Source organism: Epinephelus moara, chromosome 20 (genome assembly GCF_006386435.1).
Source record: "Epinephelus moara isolate mb chromosome 20, YSFRI_EMoa_1.0, whole genome shotgun sequence".
NCBI classification, from domain to species: domain Eukaryota; kingdom Metazoa; phylum Chordata; class Actinopteri; order Perciformes; family Serranidae; genus Epinephelus; species Epinephelus moara.
This window is the reverse complement of record NC_065525.1, coordinates 33,853,443-33,877,671: the sequence shown is the minus strand read 5'-3', so window position 1 is coordinate 33,877,671 and position 24,229 is coordinate 33,853,443. Positions and strand designations below refer to the sequence as shown.

The 24,229-nt window shown below is 42.3% G+C and overlaps 1 protein-coding gene across 8 annotated transcripts in view; it reads left to right on the top strand.

The window, feature by feature from the left end:
- Nucleotides 1-24,014, top strand: part of LOC126407576 (unconventional myosin-IXAa-like) — a 209,180-nt gene extending 185,166 nt beyond the window's left edge. For 5 of the 8 annotated variants that reach the window (XM_050072586.1, XM_050072585.1, XM_050072583.1 and 2 more), the window contains 19 exons: nucleotides 121-1,302; nucleotides 2,026-2,110; nucleotides 2,806-3,009; nucleotides 4,436-4,533; nucleotides 4,927-5,030; nucleotides 5,140-5,363; nucleotides 5,659-5,775; nucleotides 6,339-6,527; nucleotides 6,848-6,895; nucleotides 7,005-7,116; nucleotides 8,178-8,239; nucleotides 10,000-10,192; nucleotides 10,403-10,531; nucleotides 10,640-10,745; nucleotides 10,997-11,128; nucleotides 13,652-13,775; nucleotides 17,371-17,618; nucleotides 17,997-18,139; nucleotides 18,389-24,014. In XM_050072586.1, coding sequence (XP_049928543.1) covers nucleotides 121-1,302; nucleotides 2,026-2,110; nucleotides 2,806-3,009; nucleotides 4,436-4,533; nucleotides 4,927-5,030; nucleotides 5,140-5,363; nucleotides 5,659-5,775; nucleotides 6,339-6,527; nucleotides 6,848-6,895; nucleotides 7,005-7,116; nucleotides 8,178-8,239; nucleotides 10,000-10,192; nucleotides 10,403-10,531; nucleotides 10,640-10,745; nucleotides 10,997-11,128; nucleotides 13,652-13,775; nucleotides 17,371-17,618; nucleotides 17,997-18,139; nucleotides 18,389-18,777 — 3,889 coding nt within the window. In that variant the 3' untranslated portion in view covers nucleotides 18,778-24,014. Of the gene's footprint in view, nucleotides 1-120; nucleotides 1,303-2,025; nucleotides 2,111-2,805; nucleotides 3,010-4,435; nucleotides 4,534-4,926; nucleotides 5,031-5,139; nucleotides 5,364-5,658; nucleotides 5,776-6,338; nucleotides 6,528-6,847; nucleotides 6,896-7,004; nucleotides 7,117-8,177; nucleotides 8,240-9,999; nucleotides 10,193-10,402; nucleotides 10,532-10,639; nucleotides 10,746-10,996; nucleotides 11,129-13,651; nucleotides 13,776-17,370; nucleotides 17,619-17,996; nucleotides 18,146-18,388 lie in introns of all 8 variants that reach the window. The other 3 variants (XM_050072584.1, XM_050072588.1, XM_050072587.1) reach the window with 3 other exon arrangements.
- The last annotated feature ends 215 nt before the right edge of the window (nucleotides 24,015-24,229 follow it).

The window sequence follows — 24,229 nt, the reverse complement described above, 5'->3', positions numbered from 1 at the left end:
ATGTCAGTGTTGTGTTTACAGATGTGCAGATATATTGGTGCGTATATTCTGTTTTCTGCCTGATTTGTATGAAGACATTTCTTAATTACACTTTTGCATGTGCACTGATAATGTCTTTAGGTTCAGTGAAGTGAAGGAGCAGCATGAAAGACAGCAGAGTCCACCACCAGAGATGGAGGCAGGAACCATGGAGGACCTCGCCTCATCAGGACAGGAAGGTTACATCCAGGACGTCTCTGTAGACCTGTCTGAAGACTCTAAGCCTGTTCTGATAGATGTGGGAGAGACAGAAAGAGAGGAGGACTCAGAGCGAAGTCGGAGCGCGGACGAGACGAGCCACAGGAACCGCTCGAAACGAGAGAGCAGACGGATGAGAGAGCTGGAGCAGGCTCAGTTCAGCTTAGAGCTTCTTAAGGTCCGAACCACCAGCGTGCAAGAAGACCCAGACAGCAGCACCTGTCAGCTGGAAGACCATCACAGACTCTCACCCCGGGGATCTCCAGCTAGTCACGGAAGTTTTGAGCTGCTCAGTGTTGAAGACATGGAGACTGAAGGCTCTGGGGGATTTGGTTCCCAGTCGACTGCACCTCAAGAATACCCCCAAGCACTTGACATCCACCTACATGAGGGGCTGAGGGATTCAAACTTTAATGAGAAGCCTATGATCGAGCCGCTAAACAAGGCAGAAGGTCCGAGAGCAACATTTTATATTGCTTCTGACCAAAGTCCAGCTCATGAACCAAAATTCGAAAGCCCCAGCAAATCTTACAGAGAGAGAAAGGAGTCCACGTCACGAAGGCCTGTGGTGGTGTTGATCAGTATGCAGAAGGAGAGTCCAGTGGATGAGGGGGAGCTGCTGGCAGCCCAAACCCTACAAGGAGCATCTGAAACAGGAGCAGCATCAACTGGTTCCCAAATGACCCCTGTTGAGGCAGTATCAGAGATGGAACAGCCTCATGCGATTGCCACCCCGGCTGAGAGTGACGTATGTAAAGTGGACAAGTCTCCTGGGGTCCCATCTTCAACTGTCCGTGTATCAAGTCCAGAATCAGGGATTTGCTCCTCGGAGGTGGACATCCAGATCGTCCTGGAGCCAAAGTCCAGCGTTCCCACTGCCCTCCCCAGTCGGCAAGAGAAGAAGAAGGCGAACCGACCGGTGCAGCAGGCTCCCAGCCCGGTCCTGGACACCAAACCACCGAAGGCTCAGAAGAAGAGCTCAGGCCAGACTGTGATTGTGAACATGGTGGAGAAACCCCCCAACACTGTGTTCTCTCCGCCCAGACGCAAGCTGCCCTTCTCCAAGTAAGTGAGCCATGATACTGAGGGATGTGACGGCAGGTGAAGTCAGCCACAGTCCTGTGATATTGTTTATTAGTATAATCATTTAAATACGGTGCTGCAGTGGTTAGCTTTGTTTAGGACTTTTGTAAGTGAAGATTTATTCAGGAAATCCAGGAAAAGAATCTTATGTGACTGTGATATATTGGAAAGATTAAAGATTAGAAGCACTTTGAGACACCTCAGACACAAAGTAACAATCTGAGCCTGTCTGTGTCAAAAATAACCACTTTTAATGGACATACAGTGACGATGTTCAGTTGCCCCGTGTGCCTACATTACAGCTCGTTCCGCAGCTACCGGCTGCTGCCACCTCCCTCAATACTGGGACAATTTTAAAAACTGTTGTTCGCATCAGTCTCTATGATCAGTTTACACGGGGAAATAGGCTCCAGGTTGAAAAATGTAAAAGTTATCCTTTAACCTAATGATGAATGAGCATTGCTTTGAGACTGGTGACCACACATTTTCAAAGTTTGACGTTATAAGATGTTTTCAATTGTTTCTTTTGCACAAATTTTCCCTCCTACAATAGTACTATGGACTGTAAGCTGTCAGTTAAAGTAAAAAACAGGACACAATCTGCCATGATTGGAGTAATAAGATCTTCCTGCAGAAGTCACAGTTAAGTGTAAGAAAATAATAATAGATTTGGTCCCCTTGTAAAACGTTTGTTTTGTGTTGCAGGTCAGATAAGGATTTGGTGAACCAGGAAAGGTCTTTGGCCATGTTTAGAGACGACTCTAAATCTGCTGGATCCAGAAACAGAGAGGTAGGACACACACACACACACACACACACACACACACACACACACACACACATCACATGCATGTAAAAACATCGTTTGATTCTGATACAGTGGTCTGTTGATGTGTGCAGACTAATCTTGTCTCAATTAATCATGAGTGAATTTAAGTGAAGGGTTTATTTTTTATGTAGCAAAAGACGACTCGCACACAGACTCGCAGGGCTGTACAGACAGTGAAAATGTGCATAGAGTCACCTGCAACATGTAAAATAGAGATTTGTGAAATCTTTTTTGTTCTGAGTCCTGCTTTGCTACACTGGGACATTTCTCTGACTTAAGCACCAGAAAAGAAGACAAACAGTACAGTTTATTAAGACGCAGCTCATCCTGTGCCTACCATTTAGTTTTTATTACAGAACTGAAAACTTAATTTTGCTCCTTTGGTTTATTATAGAATGAAGAAGCACATACAGCCATAATGTACAGCTGATAGACATGAAAATAAAGCTGTCATTTGTCATTTTATTTGTAGGATATTCGTAGTCAGGAAGTATTTGTTTGGTTGAGTATCTGAAGCTACGTTTTATTATTTTTGCAAAGAATTTAAATGTATTTAGTTCAGCTCAGGTTAAGTCAATTCCAAGATCTCGTACACACACACACATGCACAAACACACACTGGCGGCTGACCTGATGTTCCTGTGGTTGCCTGGTAGCAGGTGGGCCGCCCTGGCCCCAAAAAGAAAGCGCGAATGTCCCGGACGCGCTCCGACTTCCTAACCCGCTGTAACTCTGAGGGGGCGACCCAGTCGGACGACGACGATGAATACTACATCCCCGCCCACTCCCACACGCTGCCCCCCTCCTTGTCTCTCCCAAACACCCACCCCGAGGCTGACTGTCACAGCGACTCCGAGATGGTAAAACACCGGATCTCCGGAGGTTCCGTTACCTCCAAGCAATTTCCTGTCCACTCAGGCCCCCCTCCCTCCTCCTCCACCACCTTCCTGTCAGGTGGAGCTGGCTGAGCTTCAGGGGAGGAGCCTGTTAACACTGCTAACCCCACTTTAGTCGAACTGTTCACTGAAGGACTGTCGACTACTGAGCTGCAGTCTGACCAAGCAGACCGCCACCGTGGCCGGTCTGTAGTGAACGGCCTTGCACGGCGCTCTGGTGGCTGTTGGTCTGTACATCAGCCCAAGCTGTAAACTGTCTTAGATCTCTTTATCAAGGGATACCTCAATATTTTGAAGTTTTATCTTTTATTTTTCCTTCTGTAAACACATGCCGTGTTAAAGTAGGACTGCGACGAACAGTGATATTAAAATGTCTTGGAATTACTTGTTCTGCCCCAAATAAAACTAAAAAGGCAGCAAATCTTTGCTTTTTAGAAGCTGCAAATATTTGACAAATTTGGTGGATATTTAAGTGAAATGATCAATCGACTGTCAGAATTACTAATTACTGTTAATATATTGTATTTATTGCAAATATGTTTGAGTTTATCAACATATTTGAAGTGGAATTTACTGATCTGTGTTAGAAATACTTGACTCCATCAGATGGAAATTTTATTTGTAATTAAAATACATAAACCTGACAACAGACCAAATAGGTTCTTTGAGTGTATAGAAGAAGAAGAAAATGTCTTACTGTGTGGCAGCCGTCTTGAAGGAAAAATAAAAGGTTAAAACTCAAAGTGACAATGTATGATGGTATCCCTGGATCTACTTCCTCTTTAACGACAGTAAACTTTTCACAGTAAGGACTGACTGAAGATGTTGTCCACTTATATCTCGACCTGTCCTGACACACAACATCACGCCTCGTGTTGCTCTGCACGCCACCTGCTGCTCCTGCATGCTGGAACCGTTAAAACCTCGAGCAGCGTGACTTCTCACTAACACCGTCGTTTCCTAACAGGATCTTCCGAGCATGACTTCTGTTTCTCTCTCAACATCAGCGTTACTCTCTGTGATGCTGCTGATTCACTCCATCTCTCTTCAGATTCGCTAGCTTTATTGTGTCAGTACATTCATTTGCATCACTTGAACCAGAGGAAGTGATGTATCTGAGTATGTCTTTTACATGATTTACAAACATGTACTGCACTGATGTGGAATTATTCATGCTGTACTTTATGTTGTAGAACAAACCTTATAAAAATATTACTCCATATCATAATATTTCTCTCTATAAGGCTCAAATGTAGAGGAACCAACCTGCAATAAAAAGGAAAGTGACGCGGGACACCAAAAACCACAGCATCCTGGGCAAGCTTCAGAACCTGTGAAGCCGATTAAAATAAACATTTATTTTTCTCACCGGTTGTTCTCTGCTCTCCAGCCTTCTCACAAAGATCAGAAGAAGATCCATAAGACCATGTCATCAGGAGACCTGGGCAAAGTGGAGGTCCTCAGGAAAACCTCCAGCCAGGATGGAAGGTAAGAGATCACCTGAGTCAGTTGTTTTTGGTTTACTTTATTCTAAAACACTTCATTTATAAAAACCTGCCTGACCTTGTACTGTACATGTGGTGGTTTAATAGGTTTATTTTACAGCTGCAAAGTGACATGCATATGTATTTCATTGGCCACTTAAATAACTGAAAGGACATGGTACAATTTAAGAGTTATGAATTTTTTAGATTTGGGAATTTATTTAAGTCTGAAAATAGAAATAAGAACATCACTTATTAATCTACAAATTCACATAAATAAAGTCACAGCCTCTCAGAAAATGGAAGACTTAAGAGTTTTTCAGTGACATTTCATTTGGTGGACATTTATGGTTTTTTTTTTTAATGAATTGATTTTCGGTTGTGTTGTGTGATTTAGCAGGATGAAAGGAAGGATACGATTCTGGAGTAAGACGAAGCACGGAGAGAAGAAACTGTCGAGAGAGAAGCAGGCCAGCAGGAGCGAAGCTGGAGAGGCACATGGTAAAAAATAAAATCAATCTGCAGACTGATTTTGGTTGTATTTAGAGGTCACTGTCTTGAACACACCCTCTCTCTAACTTCTTCTCCATCTTTGTCTCCATCCTTCCAGAAGGCCCCTCTTCTCCTCCTCACAGTCCAGATTTGGAGGCAGCTTCCTCTCGGGGAATCAGGGACAGTAAGGAGAACAAGGAGCCGTCTCCGAAGATGAGGAGGCGTCGCAGCGTGAAGATCAGCAGCATCGCTCTGGAACCTGCCCAGTGGCAAAACGATGCGCTGCACATCCTCAGCTCGGCCCACGACTACCGAAGCATGAACGACTTCCTCATGAAAAAGGTGAGTGGACTTGTTCCTGTACCACACACACACACACACACACACACACACACAAAGGACTTATGGTTATAATGATGCTGTGATCAGATTTAAATATATTACCTTCATATTTTGTGTGTTTGTGTGCTAAAACTGCCAGAGAAGATGCATTTACACCCTATTTTGATATGGAATAATCATCGTATCATCATAAGTATCACGACACAGCATCCACTTTTTAAAGAAAACTTTTGTAGTTGTTTTATTTATGTTTTATGAGCTTAGGTGTTAAATTTAGAATCATGTGTCCCTTCAGATCACTGAGTTGGAGTCTGAAGATGGTAAGAAAGACACCATGGTGGACGTCGTCTTCAAGAAAGCACTGAGGGAGTTCAGGATCAACATCTTCAACTCGTACTCCACCGCTCTGGCTGTAAGTTCTCACTGCTCTTATCTCTGATAGTGTTTCTCAAAGTCAAGGATCCTTCCTTGTTAGGACGAGTCCTTCCGAGGAAGGATCCTACAGAGGCAAGGCAAGAGTCCTTCTTCGAATTCAGTGAACACACATTGGAACAACCTAACGAGTGTCTCCAGGTGTGCACCGTAAACCCTCAGTGGACTGAGGAGGTTTTAGGATACTGTGATAATTTTGGCACTCTCTAATGTTGTTGTACAGTTTGAACAAATGTAAACAGTATTTTCAGTCCCATGAGAATTTATGTCTGGATTATACTTAAAAATCCTTGAAATTCAGCCATTTAAGGATCCTTCCTCGACTTTGACAAACACTCCTTGTCTGCCATTGTCACTGTTTATCTGTGCAGCTCTGCATCAGTAAGGTTTACATAGGGATGTTGTCAATCACACTGAAGAATACTGAATTTACTCTTAGATACTCTGCAGTGATTGTCAAACTGTTCATTCTGTTTAAGCAAATGAGTAAATGTTTCTGATGATTTGATGATTTGATTTCCTTTCCTTTGCTCTTACCACCAGATGGATGATGGGAAGAGTATCCGCTACAAGGATCTGTACGCCCTGTTCGAGCACATCCTGGAGAAGACCATGCGCCTGGAGCAGAGGGACTGGTGCGAATCGCCGGTGAAGGTGTGGGTCAACACCTTCAAGGTCTTCCTGGACGAGTTCATGACCGAGTATAAGCCTATGGAGGGAACGATCGGCAGGGTAAGAAAATTAAAAACTGGATGGATGGATGAAAAAAAGAAATATTGTTGCTCTGCGGAGCTCATTCAGCATAAGAGACCAGCGATGGTTTGTCGGAGGAGAAAGCAGTTAAAGGGGATCTGAAGTTTAAACTTGACCCTTAATTGTTCTAAGAACAATGGTTAGCTTTTGGCATTCTCACTGCTTGCCACAGGAATGTCAGTCACTGTCGTACTTACTGCACTTTGCAACACAAATTATATCCATAGATACCAATTAACTGCATCTGCACTCACAAGAAACACAGAACACACCAGGTAACAACATCTGTCTCTTTCCAGGCTCCTAAACGTGAACGCAAGAAGTCGAGGAAGAAGGAAACTGACATTGTGAGTTGAAAATTTAATTTAATACACTTTGATTCACTGAAACAAAGTGTTTGGAATAAAAGCAATGATTCATCTAAGCTGACTGATGTCTCTGCTGCTCCCTATGCAGGTGGAGGAACACAACGGCCACATCTTCAAGTCGACACAGTACAGTATCCCCACCTACTGCGAGTACTGCTCCTCACTCATCTGGATGATGGATCGAGCCTGCGTCTGCAAACGTGAGGATCTGACACAAAAACACACACTTGAATAGATAGTTTTCTGCTAGTATTCGCCATTTTCTCTCTCCGCCTCAAAATAGGGAGGACTTGGAAACCTAAGTGAGTGATCTGGACGTCCTCCCACAGAAAAATTGAATTTCAGAGATTTTTTTTTTCTGCGTCTTGGTCACTTTTAAAGCATGAAAATAATGTTAAATACCTTGAATTTTACTTTTAATTCCCAGAAAAGAAAGAATACAGAATACGGGAGAACTGTGACCTCAGCAGGAAACCAGGAGGGGGCAATAAAAAAAACAGGGGTCCTGGGAAAATCTGGAGGGTTGACAAGCATGTGTCTGTTTTAAAACAATTTCACTTCCTGGTTGGTTGTGACAACACATCAGGAGGTTTCACTGACAATGAAAGTAAAAGCAGAGTACTTCTGGTGAAGTCATGAAATATCTGTTTCATTTCAGTGAAGTAGAAAGTGAATTAGAAAGACCTGGGATGGGTGTGAAGTTTCACACACTCAGTTGATAGTAAATAATGACCTTTATCTTGGTAGACAGCAAGTATGTGTCTAAGTTTACTTTTTTTTAATAACAGATTCATTTGCATTTTCTTTTGCATCTTTGTTTTCACCATAAAGACAGGCTGCAAGTCTGCCCAGTATCACACACACAGATACACACACCACCTGCAGCTCCTAATGCTCTCCTAACTCACTTACCCACAAGCACTCATGCCCGTGTGTGTAGGTTTTTTTTCCACCCACACAGTGCATTACATCCCCTTCTACTCCTTTCTCTCTCTCTCACATACACACACAAACACACACACACACACACACACACACCCTGGCTCCCTGAGTGTCAAAAAATTCGATTAAACCTCATAAATCCATCTTCTATCCAGTTATAAGCTCCATCTGCACTTTCAGTGAGCTGCAGACTTCACATCCAAACTCTCTGTTACCTCCTCGTGTCTTTGAGGTCGTGACTGACTGCAGATGTTGTTGCAATTGTTGTGGAGGTGGTAGAAGTTCCGTCAGTGTGATTGTGTTGTTCTGTTGTCTGCAGTGTGTCGCTACGCCTGTCACAGGAAGTGCTGCTCCAAGATGACCACCAAGTGCAGTAAAAAGGTAAGCGGAGATTGGTTTTTTATCTGAAGGTTTACAACAGTGTTAAAATGCAAAAGACAACAACAGATAAGGATCATAGCACTGCACACTGGTTTAATCAGTAATCAAGACAATTAATACAGTTTTGCTAACTTGATTTATTTTGTGCTGTTGTCATCTGAGTTAGTAGAAAAAATATAGTATCCCTGCCTCTTGTAGCGAGATTAGTCTCATTTTAGCTTCTGTTGTGGGTATACAGTTTTCATTTTATTAAAATAATAAAATAATAATAAATAATAAAAAGTTTTACGAGTAATAAAAAAAAATAAAAAACCAAACCATAAAATCAGGATGGAGAATAGATAACAAATATATAGATTGTGCTGACGGATGTTGAATCGAGACGTACATGTAGAGACAGTGTGGGCGACTAATCACACCACAACGTGTTTCTCGTACTTATTCAGACAAAATCAGTTGAATGTTTGAGACATATACTCACCATTTCGTCCAGTTCTCAATAGAAATTTCCTCCATTTCATAAATATTATATACCAAGTCAATCCATTCGACTTCTTATATGCCACCAATAATATTCTTAGCAGATATTTATTCTTTTTTCTCCACTTGAGTTCCTCTGATGAACACCAGTTTTATGATTTTTGAAGCCTACATGCAATCGCCAGAAGCAAAAAGTTAACATTAGGCTACAAACGAATTACACCATGGTCACATGACTGAGCGTCACCAACTTAACAACACTGTGAAGCCATGTTCAGCGTGGTTCAGCGTGATGACTTTCTGTAGTCTCCTTAAGCACTTGTTAGCAACCGCCTTTTTTTATGACACATAGAAGCCTTACACAAGTGCCATATTTACTATGCCGTAGAACAAGTGAAAGTCTCTAAAGCTTGTGTTAACCACAGACCTTTTATCAGGCATTGAACCAAAAACTCATTCAAAAAACACATTGACTTTGAGACTCGGGAACCGAGAGTGTTAAAATGCTACAGTAACTAATTTCTGGGTTTTAGGACTCATTCCTGGGGCACTCTGTTTGTATGTAATATTCTCTCTGCAAGCTCTGTGGACCTAAAAACAAAAACTCAGAGATAACTAAATCTATACTTTAAGATAAGTAGATTAAAAAATAATTTGTTCCTGCTGCTATTGTATTCCTTTACAATATAAGTCTTTGTTCCATTCAGGACAGGCTGTGAGTTGTTGTGTGGTGGTGTTGTTTGTATTTATCTTAATGCCCTTCAGTGATAATAAAGTTTACCTTGACCTTAACCTTGGTGAAAAAGGACAATAATTGCTGCTGCTTGAAGAAATGCTTCGTCAACTAATTAAAACATTTAACACTTTGTTCTTTTTCCTCGTTTCATGTTCAATCTGTAGGTCTTCTTTTAAGTACAAGCATCAATACGCATCATTTACTCTGATCCGTTACAGATGCAAACTTAAAGTGAGACTATGCACCCTTTTAAAGAAGAAATAAATCTTCCTCTTATTAACAGAAAGTTAAATTCATGTGCAATCAAACGCACCCTTGCTCCTGTCAGTGCTCTCAGAGGTTTTGCTGCTACAGGCTGACTTGGTCTGGTGTGACCAGTATCTTACGGTGGCTATGTTAGCATATCTTGTAAGAAAAGTTAAGTAGTTACTGAGTGAGTTTACTTAATGTATCATTCATCATCAGTCTGCTGCTGAGCAGAAGTTACACACAGGTGACTCATTTTAATGTGATGTGTGTTTGTGCCTGTGTTTTTCTACACAAGTACGACCCGGAGCTGTCGTCGCGGCAGTTTGGCGTGGAGTTGTCCCGTCTGACCAGCGAGGAGCGAACGGTCCCGCAGCTGGTGGAGAAACTCATCAACTACATCGAGATGCACGGCCTCTACACGGAGGGGATCTACAGGAAGTCGGGCTCCACCAATAAGATCAAAGAACTGCGCCAGGGGCTGGACACAGGTGAGACTAAGACAGTATGACATATCTGTGTTTTCATATAACTAATGTACATTCCTCATTCATTCAGTTTTTGCCTCTGTTGTGGAAACACTGTAGTTGTCTTCTTCTTTCTGTTCATCTGCGACTGCTACAAGTACCTCTAAATATACTGAGGAAAGGAAAAAGGGAAAGATGAAAGTAAATTTACCTTAGCGTATCTGTGTGTTCCAGATGTGAACAGCGTAAACCTGGATGACTACAACATCCACGTCATTGCCAGCGTTCTCAAACAGTGGCTCCGGGACCTGCCCAGCCCTCTGCTGACCTTTGAACTGTACGAGGAGTTCCTCAGGGCCATGGGTGAGTTCATAATCAGCCTCTTGCTGTTTGTCTGTCCTCCAGCTGAGAGTCAGTTTCAGTAGGTGAAATGTTACTTGGTTCAAGGGTGTGTGTTGGTTTTCTTTCCAGGTCAGCCAGACAAGCGGGAGGTGATCAGAGGGGTGTATTCGGTTATCGACCAGCTCAGCAGGACGCACCTCAGCGCACTGGAGCGCCTCATCTTCCATCTGGTCAGGTGGGTGATGAGACAAGAATCAACGTCAGCAGTACAGCCTCAGGCAACACCGCCTCTGTCTAAACACTGAGTTTTAACATAAGATCTGAATAATATTTTTGCCTGTAAACAAAGTGTCTGAGCGGTGGTTTCAGATTCTCACTGGATTAGCTGTCTGTCTCAAACATTCCTGTCTGATGTGTTTGCTGGGAATGTGTGTCTTACTCTGTAACATCAGGATTAACAGGATTACATTGTGGTGTGTGTCTCAGGATCGCCCTGCAGGAGGAGACTAACAGGATGTCAGCCAATGCCCTCGCCATTGTGTTCGCTCCCTGCATCCTTCGCTGCCCTGACACCATCGACCCGCTGCAGAGTGTCCAAGACATCAGCAAGACCACCGCGTATGTCCACTGTCCTCAAACATCCTCAGCAAATTAACCCAAACAGAAAACCAAACACTAAGCAGGACTTGTACAAAAAAAAGAACAGTTTCATGGATCAAAATAGTTTAAAGAATAGAAGTGCCTCACTTTACAGTCTTCATTTCTATTTTCTAACGATTTCACTCTATTGTTTTACCTACATTATTACTTATTTGTCTCTGTGGGGGAAATACCTTTTTGAGAATGTTTGCACTCGTAATAAAGTTTGGGGCACCACCCTCCTAATGAGGGAAGCGACTAATCAAATTAATTATTCTGTAAACCAATTATTAATTCATCAGCACGCTTGTCAATAATGAATCAATCTCAATATCTGGGTTATGAATCCTCCATACAGTGATCTTAATTCCTGCTCAAAAGAAATATCCACAGACAACAACTTGGCGATAAATGAAGCTAAATAGGTAACAACTGACTAAATGAATGAGGATAATATGAAATAACACAAAATCAACAGTATGGATTAAAACAAGAAGTAACACTCATGTGGGTTATTTAATTTGGCGATAGGGAGAGAGTATGTTAAGATAAACCGGAACACAGGAATGCGCAAAATATTTATCTAAGGAGTCCTAGATTAAGATAAAGATAGGCCTAATTAAATCTCCTATTCGACATCAGCTCTTACCACTGCCCAGCGTGTCACCTGTGAGGGGGAGTTCGTTGCCTCCCTTCTTAGCAGCGAACCATGCAGATGTTTCTCCTGGGGCCCCGAACTTTCACTTTCAAACTCCCAGATTTTCCAGCAGACTGGCACCAGCAGGCGCACTGCAGAAGGGGGAACGGTTGAGCCTGTGAAGTCTTGTGCGTACCCCCACGTCCGTTCCCTTTACGCTGCAAAAAGCCTTTGGGTTTGGCACGAGAACCACTGCGGCAAGTGGCTGGCAGTCGCTGGGTTTGATGAATCTTTGGGTGAAGAGGCAGGTCGAAAAAGGCGCTTGTCTACTTTGTTATAATTACTCGCTTATAATAATGGTGAAAACGATATCATTGGCCGTTCGATGTTGTTATCAAAGTTATTATTAACGCGCATAAAAAAAAACTGTAGATAAAAGAAAACTGGATAAGCAAAACTTAAAAGTTTAAAATAACTTTGATCATGAGAGTATAAAAGCGTAAATACGAAAGAGGCTAAGATACGAAAAAGAAGAAACAAAAGAAAAAAAATAAGGAGAGACGAGAGAAAACAGGAGACACACACAAGAGACAGCAAGACTAGAGTAGAGAGGGCGCACCAGATCTTTATCTATATATCTATCTATCTATCTATAGATTTTTAACCAGATTTAAATCTCCAGGCAGTTATGTAACAAATGTTTTATTGTTTTAACTTTAGCTAACTGAACCAGCTGACAAAGATATCATGAGCATGCCAATGTATGATGTTAGACTCTAAACTAAAGAGATCACATTTCAGACAAAAGATTCACAATGAGACAAGCTGAAACATGCAACTACTTGCAATGCAGTTCACACCAATGCAACAAGATAAGACAGTGTATCATCTCTATGCAACAACTCTCTGTACCTCTGTTCTGATTTGCAGCTTTTCAGGCTTATTTTGTGGCTGAACATAATTTGTAGCTTCTTAGAATATGAATGAGGATAGTGATAGTGAGATACTGGCTACAGTTGCATTTGTAGTAGTGATGAAACAATGAAAATACGTCACAATAACATTGTAGCTGTCTGGTGCTGCTTACTTATGTGTAAGGGGGGGCATAAGCACATACAGCGAGCAGCTGCATCGACCCACAGTCCAACACTGGCACACTGTGAGGACGGAAACAGAGGTTTCTGCGGGGACGTAGCACCTGCAGCAGCAAGCAAACACGCTGTCTGCGGTCATTTTGGCTTGACCAACTTCACTTCAAGTTGTTTTGCTGTAGAAACAGGTGATGTGCTTTACATTCTAAAACCAGCTGCCAGCTGAGTTGCAGGTGACACCATCAGCCGGCTTGAGTTGAGCTCAGACTGGCCACTTCACACCGCTGCAACTTTTCTCCGCAACGTTCCAAAATGGTTTCATCTCGTTGTGAATCTTTGGTCTGAACTGGGCGTATGGTTGACACATTTGAGCGAACTCTTTAAATAAAGCTGTTTGATAATTATGTGAACTGGATGGATTTCAAATCACATTCCACAAAAATGTTTCCAAAGCCTGACACACTTCCTGGAGGCCTGCTTCAAGCTTCAAAGTTTCTGTTTAACTTCCTGCTTACAAAGTTTATGCTTTTGATTTGACAGTGGTACAGATCTTAACCACCTAGTTACCAATTTACAAATGACTGAAGGCTTTACTAGTTAAGAAATGTTTTAGTGCTGCAATCTGATTTAGGAAATCACTAGTTTGAAGCAAGCTAAGTGTAGATCCTGACACTTAAGAAGGATGCACAGACGTTGTAATTTACGAATAGCTGAGGCAACACATCCTCTGTTCTACTCATGTTAACTCTTTCTAAATGTATCTCTTCTCTGCAGGTGTGTGGAGCTGATCATCAATGAGCAGATGGGCAAGTACAAAGCTCGTCTGAAGGACATCAGCAGTCTGGAGTTTGCAGAAAGCAAAGCTAAGAGCAGACTGACCCACATCAGGAGGTCCATGGTAAGATCAGACTGTCAGTCATTAGACAACAGCCCTCTATGGGCCTCAGTGCGCAGTTCATTATGCTAAAGATCTTATTATCAATATACTCTTTACTGCCTGGCATTGATGTGGATGTTTTTCCTACTTGTTCCTCTCACTCATCATTTAAATGGTGACACAACAGTTTTGTTTTAGCTCCTTGAGCAGCTGGCATGGTTTCCCTACGGCCATGGCAGTTCATTCATTCATACATCTTCCATCAACAGATTTTGCTGTGTTTTTGTAACACAAGCAAAAAGCTGACAAAAACTCAAGGGGATATACATGTGCCTCAAAAATGTACACAGCAGGACACAATAACTTACAGGTTTTAAATTCTTATCGTCAAGGCTACACACGTGCTGCAGACCTTCCATTAATAAGAACATTTCTGACTCTGTTGACTAATACCTCTCCATTATTAACGCATGTCCCTGGTCTTAAATTCTAACCATAATCACAAACACAGCCGATGTTAAAAAAGAGCTCCCTAAAAATATTTTTTTCTTTTATTCAAAGAAAAAAAAAACATCTATATACAAAACAAAAAGGACTGTAAAGACTGTATGGCGCTTTGGGCCACTTGCCAACTGTGAGCATTAGACAGAGAAGAAGATGGAGAAGAAGGAGAAGGCTGGCTCCTCTCCAGCTACCAGTCCATGCTCCATACTTGGTTACCACTGGGACTTAAACCGATGACCCAGCCAAGCCAAGTCCCTGTGGACTGAGCCACTGTTGCCCACTATCACCATTACTATTACTGATGGTGTGCCCATTAGAGTGTCTTAAACAACTTTCACTTCCCAAACATATTTAGCTCTGTTTTAAACTAAATGTCTGGACGTCTTTTAACCTGCAAATCACCAGATCCACACTTACTTTATTACCTTCACCTCTCCCTAACCCTAATCTGTCCTTCCTTCCTTCCTTCCTTCCTTCCTTCCTTCCTTCCCCCACCCCTCCTTCCAGAAACCTGTACTAATTGCGGTTAGGTTTATGAGCATAACCCGCACTGCCACCCCGGTATGTATGCCCCTCTCACTCCATGTGCCCGCCCACCGCCACAACCAGTCCTGTCCTGTCCGTCAGTCTATCTGATCCGTCCACTCATACTGTCTGTTGCCTCCAGTCCCAGTACTTGTCACGTCTGTCTGTAGTTCTCTTCTAGCTGTCTGACCTGCTGCTTGTGTATTCCTAACTGTTTTATTACACCTTGTTTAGCTGACAAGTGTTGTCACTTAACACTGTTATGGAGTCATTTAGATGGTCCTAAAATGATAGCCCTCAAAATTAACATTGCTTGTTAATATTGTTAAATTTTCTTCCTGAGTTCAAAGTTTACATCTAAAAACAAAAGAACAGTGTGATATTGTTGTATTCAGGTAGTGTATTGTGGCTGTCAGCAGGTACATTATAGGGTTGAAGTATGGAAATCACATGACAAGACATGACACTGTTGATGTTTCTAGATAACATCTGCCAAGACTTTTGCTTGGGTCTAAAGACTTGATGAGTACTTGCTTACTTTTTCTTCTGACTGAAGACTTGGACTTTTTATATTTTTCTAAAACTGGCTTTTATTCTTTTTAAAGGAATGTACTGAACAAGAAACCAATCAATTTATTTATACAGTTAAAGGATGATTTGGGCTTTCACATAAAACATGTCACCGTTGCGTTGCACAGAGGATGCAGAGTCATCCCTATGTTCCCAGGCTATGTTCTTCCCAGCTGGCCACCAACATCATTAGACGTTGGTATTTGGTTCAATTTGGGTTGTTACCTTGAGTGACCAAAATTCAATGTCAGGACAACATCTCATGTCAACTTACATTTGACATTGAATACTAATGACAGATATTTTGTTGGTTTTAAGTTGTGTTGTAACCAAAATCCACCGTCTTCCAACGTCTCATGTCACGTCTCAAAAGCCAGTGTCACGACGTGAAATTCTTACCTCATTTTTTTGTCATTCGACATTTATAATATTGTTAACCCGATTTTTAGAGTCTTAACGTATTTCTAATGTCATATTGACGTCCGCTGCCGGTGTGGTTGATATAAACTAATATTGTTAGAGATTTGTTAGGGCCGTCTTTACAGTTCATACTGTAAAAGAACAAAGGGAGATGGACGTCTCAAACACAATTTAAATGGTAAAAATCCGTGTAGCCACTGTGGAGATATCAATGTCTAAAATCAAGAAAACTGTCTTGAACACAAATTTGAGTGTAAAGGTTTCAAGGAGCAGCCTTTAACATCAGTAGGCTGTTAGCTGTAGGTGGATTGTGACATACTGACCGGGGAAAACATATATTGAACATTTTAACCCTTTGAAAATTCTCCTGAATGTGTCATAAGTAGGACCCTGGGAACATGTGCTCCTGAGAACGCCATTGTTCACGCAAGGTTTTGTTTCGCTAAATCAGCTTTCTCCCCAAATAGACAAACTGACCTTGACTCAATTATGTCTCCAGACTTGGGACTGACTTTGAGCTAAAAGTTGTCTTTGTCACAATTCTACTTATGAGCCAAGTGTTGTGTGAACAAATGAGATTTTAACAGCAGCTAACGCTAACTAGCTGTGGCTAGATGCTATTAATTAACAGCGGGTAATTCGGGAAATTGTTTGATTAATTGACGATATAATTAATAATAATTAACAAAGAATTATGTGAATTAAGTTGATTTTTATGAAGCTTGAAGCCACTTGTGCTTTAAAACAAAAGCAGCTAACTCTCACCTAATGGAAGTCTTGAAGCTAATCTACCTAGCATACTGCTAACATTGTTGAATTGGCATTTACCTACATTTAATTTCTCTTTGTTAGATCCGGCTTGTAATGTAGCTCTACTGTTTGTGTACAGTTAATTGTTGGAGGAGTTTCCATCATGGTGTTGTTGCTTTGTCTGCCAAGTGTCTGTGGTAAGCTAGCCAAGCTAACTACTTAGCTTACTGCTAGCAGCTCCTGTCTAATGTCAGGAGTGACAACACTGCTATCAAGCTAGCAGTAATGTTCCTGGAGGACAAATGAAGGTTGTTATTTCCTGTTTCTCAAGTAGAATTGGTTAACGTTGGCAAGTACGGTATCTTTTTGAAGTCGCAAGACCAGGTCTGCTGTAACTGTAGTTTTGTCTTTGGTTCATGTTTATGTTTGTGTTGAGCACGTTGAGAGAGCAGCACTCCGACTGTAGCTCCACTGACTCTGCTTTCTGTTTCTGCTCCACAACTTAATGTCACGCAGCCTAACACAGCTAAACTTAAGGTAATGCCTACCTGTGTGTGAATGTGTGTGTGTGTGTAGCAGAAGATGTGTTTGTGTGTGTGTGTGTTGATAATCAGCTGACCTCATAGTGCCTTAACCATGATGTCCTGAAATGATGTCGTCAACACATTCTCTGTATAGTCTGTATGTGGTCAAAACATCCAACCGTGTCTATAGCAAGTCTGCTGTCTGTGCTCCATTGCTGTCACTGTCAACCAAAAAATGATCATTAGTATTATTATTATTATTATCATTATTCGGCAGCCTCCATTAACACACTCTCTTGCCCTGTGATTTTGTGAACTTGCAGAGCAAAGGCCGTGTTCGGCAAAGCAGCACCCACGTGACCTCGCCTCCTCTCAGCCCCAAAGCAGCCGCTGTGGTGGTGGATGGAGAGGGCTCAGGAGGAGGAGGAGGAGGAGGAGTAGGAGGAGGAGGGGGAGGAGGAGGAGGAGGAGAGGATGCAGCAGAGGCTGGGCTGAACGAGCAGCAGCAGCTGGCGATGCAGCAGGAGGAGCGAATTCTCACAGAGCAGATCGAAAGTCTGCAGAAAGAAAAGTATGACGTCTCTCTGGTTGAGCTGTTCAGAGCCTGACGATGACAGTTGAAGTGTTTTGCTTAATGTGTCACACAAAATTTGTACACAAGCTACTGAAACAAAGAGAAGGTAGTAATCAGTTTGGCATTTAGCTGATGCACCACTCAAAATATGTATATACACACAAGTGTGAACTGGTAGCTGTGTATGATTTAGCACCTGTCTTTTTACTGTATGTCATTACTCAGCAATCTGTTACACTGATTCCTTCAGGGACACACAGATACAGTATGTGTATGTCTAGTCAGGACGTCTAAATTGCATGCAGTAGGAAATGATTCAGATAAAGCACTTACATAATCTGTAATTTGCATTTTTGTGTGTGTGTGTGTCGACAGGGAGGAGCTGACGTATGAGATGTTGATCTTGGAGCCCCGGACGTCTGATGATGAGACTCCTGAATCTGAAGCATCCATCGGCACAGCGGACAGCTCTGAGAACATCACCATGGAGACGGAGGGAGCCACATCAGACCCCTCTGGTATGTGTGAGTATGTCCAACGCCTCGTTTCCACTTACGTATGTGTACGGAGACAAGGCAACCAGGAGTCCATTCTTTTCCATTCTATGGGAAGCTCCTACATTCTGTAATATTTCAGTTATGAATTTGGCGGGAGTACGTCAAAAAATGTTACTTTTGCGGTGGATTTTAGAGAGACCGTATGATGGTGCAGGTATGATGAAGTATTGATAATGTGCTTTTAACACCTCTGCTGATCTCTCTCTGCAGAGCGAGGCACTTATCGCGCCAGAAAGTCGGAGGCAAAGACCAGACGAGCTTTGCGCCGTCAGCCTGACTCCCAGGACTCCGCAGACTCCACCTCCACCATTTCCTCCTCCTACCACCCCTCTTCCTCCCTCTCCTCCAATGCCTCTGGCTCTCCATCCCCTCACTACCGGTTCCGCTCCTCCTCCTCCGGGCCCCTGCTCACTTCCTGTGGTTTGGGGGCCCCGCTGGCTGAGGCAGAGGGAAGCCACGGAGCCGGTAAGACCCGTCACAGGCTCAGGCTCAGCCGCAGCTCCCCACGTGAGCCCTCAGGAAGCCACCGAAGGGAGTCGGACTTCAGCTCGGGGCCACAGCAGCTGGTTCTGTACGGCAGCAACGAGTTCATGGTGTGAAGCCGAGGAGGGAAGGAACGCCAGCCGCCACCTGTTCGAGTGCAGGGTGGCGTACAGGAGGAAGAGGAGGAGGGAGAGTCCGGGGTCGAATGAGGCTGGTCACGGGGCGAGGATTGTGCCCGGTGTCGCCTGCTGCCCCTCCTCGGCGCCCACACCCCTCCTCCCCTGGAACAGTCAGAGCAGAGGGCTGTGGGAATCAAAGAAGACTGGAACTATGACACAGAGGGACAAAATGACAGGTCAAAGAAAAAGAGGACTGAAGAATGCTGGAGCAGAGTGAAGTGAATAGTCGGCCATGTTTGTTGACCCTCTGATCTCAGCGCTGTTTGACCCCTGCTGGAGCACCAGGGGTCGGTCAGAGGAGAGAGTGAAGAAGGGAAAGACGGTTGGTGAGAGACAGAGGAAAAACCCACACATGCAAAGCCAAATCTTACAGAGCCCCATCTTTATTTTTTAGCATGTGGGCAGGTGGATAAAGCCACCCCGAAGAAATGTAGCCATACTGACTGAACTGGCGGACATTTTGTCTGTAACCAGCGCCAAGCTAAGTCTGCTTTTCACGTTTACACAGGACACACCAGCCACGAGGCTGCATGCTTCTCCATCACACTTTTTCCTACATCAGTTTGAAGAGACTGTACAGAAATATGTTACATTATTATTATTATTATTAATTATTATTATTATTGTTATTCTGTTACAGAGGAAAAATGTGTAAATAGAAACTCCAGTGCTGCTCCTGGGTCGTTCATTGTTGATTAGTCTCTATTTCCTGTTTTCAATTTTGCAAACTGAAGTGTTCAGGTTCCATTTTTGTTTCTGTGCTGGTTTTGCTCGGTTTACTGTCCTTTGTTTTCTCTGATTTAACAATGAACAGAGCCAGCCTCGGGCGTCCTCGGGTTATACACCTGAGAAATAATAGAAGGAAAAGCGTTTGATCCGCGCCCACAGAGCTACACGTCTGGGGCCAGATGCATAAAACTCTGTGTAAAACTGTGTGTCCGCACAAAGACAGACATATACGTACACATTATTTTTCGTCAGATCAACATAGCCGTGCGTATGCCTGATTCTGTTTTATAAATCTCCATCATTGAGGCGCTGGGTGCACATACACAGGCCTCATTTCCACACCCACAGTTTGCCATGAAAGGATCTAAAAATGACCTTAAACATACATGTGAATATCGATACTTGTACCGACCTGCGTAAAGAAAGTACAATTTCCCAATCTGTGTCCTATTGGAGAGGTTCTCTAGAGCAGTGGTTCCCAACTGATACAGCCACGGGGTCATGATTTGTCCTTAGTCATTAGTTCAAGGTCCACGTATTTTAAAATATTCAGCGTCATACTTGAGTTTGGCGTGTCGTTGAGCTAGTTTGCTCTCTCTATTAAATAGCTGTCTGTTAGTCACTCACTCGCAGCCTGAAACGGTACTTCATTACAAAAGCTTTGTGCTGGAAATTCACCGTACTTCAGAATAAAGTGTGTTTTTTAGGAACTTGACACATTCAGAATGGACTCGTGACCCACTTTTGGGCCATGTAATTACACACAGCTGTGGATATTTGTAGTGTCTGTACCACTAATTAATGACAATTAAGCAAATATTGAATTTGAGAATCACTGTGGTGAAATTGCAATCATCATTTTTATTAAACGTCAGAAAAATGACCAGTGATTCATTCAAAGCACTCATCAGTCCCTTCAGTATGTCGCAGGCTGTTCTTGTGACTGTTGCAGCCTGAAATGCCTGATTTCATGACAGCTTTTCTAAATAATTTAAATCGCAGAGGTGAAAATTTCAAAAATAGTTGTGAAGCTGTCTCAGATTCAGAGCTTGTTATCATGAGCATTCAGTGTTTCCCACAGAAGTAGAGTCTATTTGTGATGGCTGGGGGTGACGGGCAGGAACACCTGATCGCCGACCATCAGCTGTTAATGCTGTTCAACGCAGCGCTGAAGCACCGTCCCCATGAAGGCTGTCCTCCTGCCCTCTCTGCCTAGAAAGAACAAGCTAACACAGCACAATGTGATCTAATCGCTGCTTGTCATATTTTACCTCTTGGGCAGAAGCCTCACAGCAACGGTTAATATCACACACCAAGTCGTTCAGCTCACACAGAAACAGAAACGGCACAACTGTCGCCAAACTTGTAAATAACCATTTGGTGACATTAGTTGTGTGATGCTATCAGTTAGTGCTGTCACTGTGTGTGTGACTCTGTCACAGAGCTCCAGTCCTAAAGAGAGGAAGAGAAGGGCTGAGTGAATCAATACACTGCATGCAGCTCTACAATGAAATGAGATTTTACCTGTTTTAAATAGTCAAGTTTGTGGTAAAGTTGTGGGATTGGACAAAATTGCAAGGTCGTGCAGAATCCACAGGGATCGGCTAAATTTGCTTCAATTGTAGGGCTGCCCCCAACTAAGAATTTTCGCAGTAGACCAATAATCGTCATTTAGGGCCATTAGTCGACTAGTCGCCCGCATGTTTACGATATTAATCTAATTATTGAATGTTGGGCGGGGCAACACAATGGTTTGAGTTGAAGGTGTGAGAAAGAATAGTATCAGTAACATTGTTAACACTGTGCTACATTACAGAGAAATACAAAACCGTACTAATGAACCTTCATTAATATAGGCCTATATTTTATCTACAAGTGCACGTCACACACTGAGCGAGCCGCCTGTTAATGACGCTGTGGGCTAATGGGCATGTAGCTACTTCCATGTTTCAGATGATACGTCATGTTTGTAGTCGACCAATGAAGATGAGTTTACATATCACCTTGGGTTCGTCCTTCACCTTCTCAAAATGATCCCACACTTTGGATTTCCTGCCCGACATGTTATTAACTAGCTGTGGAATAACCGCAGGTACCAGCCCTGGAAATTAACCTGACTCCTGACTGACTGCTGAGCGTGGACACTTCCTGTGTCTGTCCTTTCAAAATAAATAGCCACATGATCCAGTCATATAGGTTTTGATTTATTTTTGACAAGGCGCAGCTCCTAATAGAGCTTCACTTTTTTTTCTTCTTATTTTTCTGTGACTAAGGGACCAATGAAATCTTGCTGACTAATGACCTTTGTGGTCGACTAACGTTTGGTCGACTGTTAGGGGGCAGCCTTAGTTAATTGTTATGATCCCGAAATCCTTGAGGGACAACTTATGATGAAACAGACTTTAAAAAGTGCTTAAAAAAATGAACAATTATTTTTAGTTATTCAAAATGAACTTTATAAATGTGCCTGTGGTTGACATTTTACATGTCGCCATGTAGCCTGCAAAAATAGTAACACAATCTAAAATTTGCAAACAACCTAAAAACAGTGATATCCATCTCTCAACTTACATTTAACTGTGTCACCCGCCTAATCTAAAGACTGGTGAGGTGCACACATTACTGTCGCACATTCATCAGTTTATGTGTGTGAAAAGGCGTACACACGTTTTTTGTGCGTACACATTGTTTATGCACCTGGCCCCTGGTGTCACGTTTACTTTACCTGAGGTGTCAAATGTCAATCAGCCATAAGTGTATTGTCTCTGTCTCTCCCTCTTGTTTTCTATCTGTTTTTATTCAGAAACATCAGTGTTACTATGTCAGGACTTGAATTTTTTTTTTTTACATATATATATAGATATTATTGCTGTATTATAGGTGTTGTTATTGATATCGAAGATGTCATGTTTTTGTTTTCAATATCGTTTCATGGTTCATTTTTGATTAGATGAAAGCCATTTTTTCTTTCCTTACTGCGTGTGTGTGTGTGTGTGGGTGTGTGTGTGTGTGTGTGTGTGTGCATGGTTGAGTGAGTGAGTGAATCATTCCTGCCACTGTATCAGCTCCCACCTGTGTGGTCTTGTGTACACACACATACACTAGTGTTTCCCCCCTCCAACAAATGTTCTTCTCATAAAGGTGGAAAAAAAAGTCTCTGCAATCATCAAGTGACACTAAAACTAACTCAGACATATGATGTGTTCAATTCCTCTGAGTTTCATTGCACCTGTGGGGAAACTCTTGCACTCACACACACTCTCAAACCGTCCACGACGTCCTCTGAGCCATCCAGTGTACTCTCTCCTTCTTCTTCTTCTCTTTTACCAAAACAGTAGCTCTTCCATCCTCTTCTCTCCCGGCTCTGGCTGTGAAAAGTAGCATTTAACCTTCCTGTTAACCAGACGAGAACTAGTAGCAACTAACTCAGACCGTCCACGTGTTTCTGCATATTCTTACTCTCTTTCTGTCTCTGTCCATACAGTATCGAAACCGTCAGTGTGATATTCAGTTTTATGGCCCTAACTCAGCTTAACAGCGATGATGTCTCCGTATTTAAGCTGCACTATGTCCCTCCCTGCTTGCTGCGTCTGTGCGATCAGATGCTTTCGAGCACCCTTTGCTCCGATCTCACCAACACAATCAGTGTTAATCAAGTTTTCCTTGAAGCTGGAAGTCTCACTGAAGACTGTGCTGATCTCAGTTTTAATACAGTTGTGGAGACTCGCAGTGTGTTGTCTTTTTACAACATAAACTGTAGACCTGTTTAGAAAAAAAAAAAAGTTTCAGAGGGGACAAAACTGATTCCCGATCAAATATCTTGAAGCTGATATTTGATGGGATGGTCTGTGTACATGTCCAGGCTGTCAATATGGCGAAAAAAGACAAAAAAAAAAAAAAAAAAAAAAAAGTGAATGTACCTGTCACTGGAAGGCATGCTCTGCTTTCTCTGGTTGTTTTTGTTCCTCTTTTATACACAGTGTATGTACTATTTATGATCATGCTTTTGGGGTGTACATTGGTTTAAAAGAATCTGTTATAAAAGGTGTTATAAGAGGATATATTATCCTGTGTACGGTTCATTATCTACTATTAACCATGGCGACATTTTAGCAGGCCACACTCGGTCTGTCATGTTTGTGCTACAAAGCGAGAAAAAAAAAAAAAAGAAGCGCTGTGTCTCTTTGTCTGCGCCACTCTGGACACGGTTACGTATAAGGTGCAATTTGTGTTATATTTCTTTTTTTTTTAATGAACATGTTTATGGTTGTAAGAAAAAAAGACTTTATGGGGGAAATTCATCTGCTTATTAAAAAAGCAAAACTGCAGCCAAACACAAATGAGTTGAGTCGTATTTTGCCTGAAAGACAAGATAAACAAATGTGTATTTTAGATTTTTGCATTTGCTGTTGTTAGCTTGCTAACTAACAAATTAAGGATTAGCTAGCATGCTAATAAATATCTTGAGATATGATGTTTTTTTTCTTGCATAACAAGGCAGAATCTTTACTGACGTACATTGTTTAATTTGATGAGAACAAAATGAAGTAACTGGTCAGTGGAACACAAAATCATCAACCCACTGAGGCTGGATTCAAAATCACACCGAAAATCAAAGTAAAAAAATTTAAATCACAGGCTGATCCAACTCATAATGTGA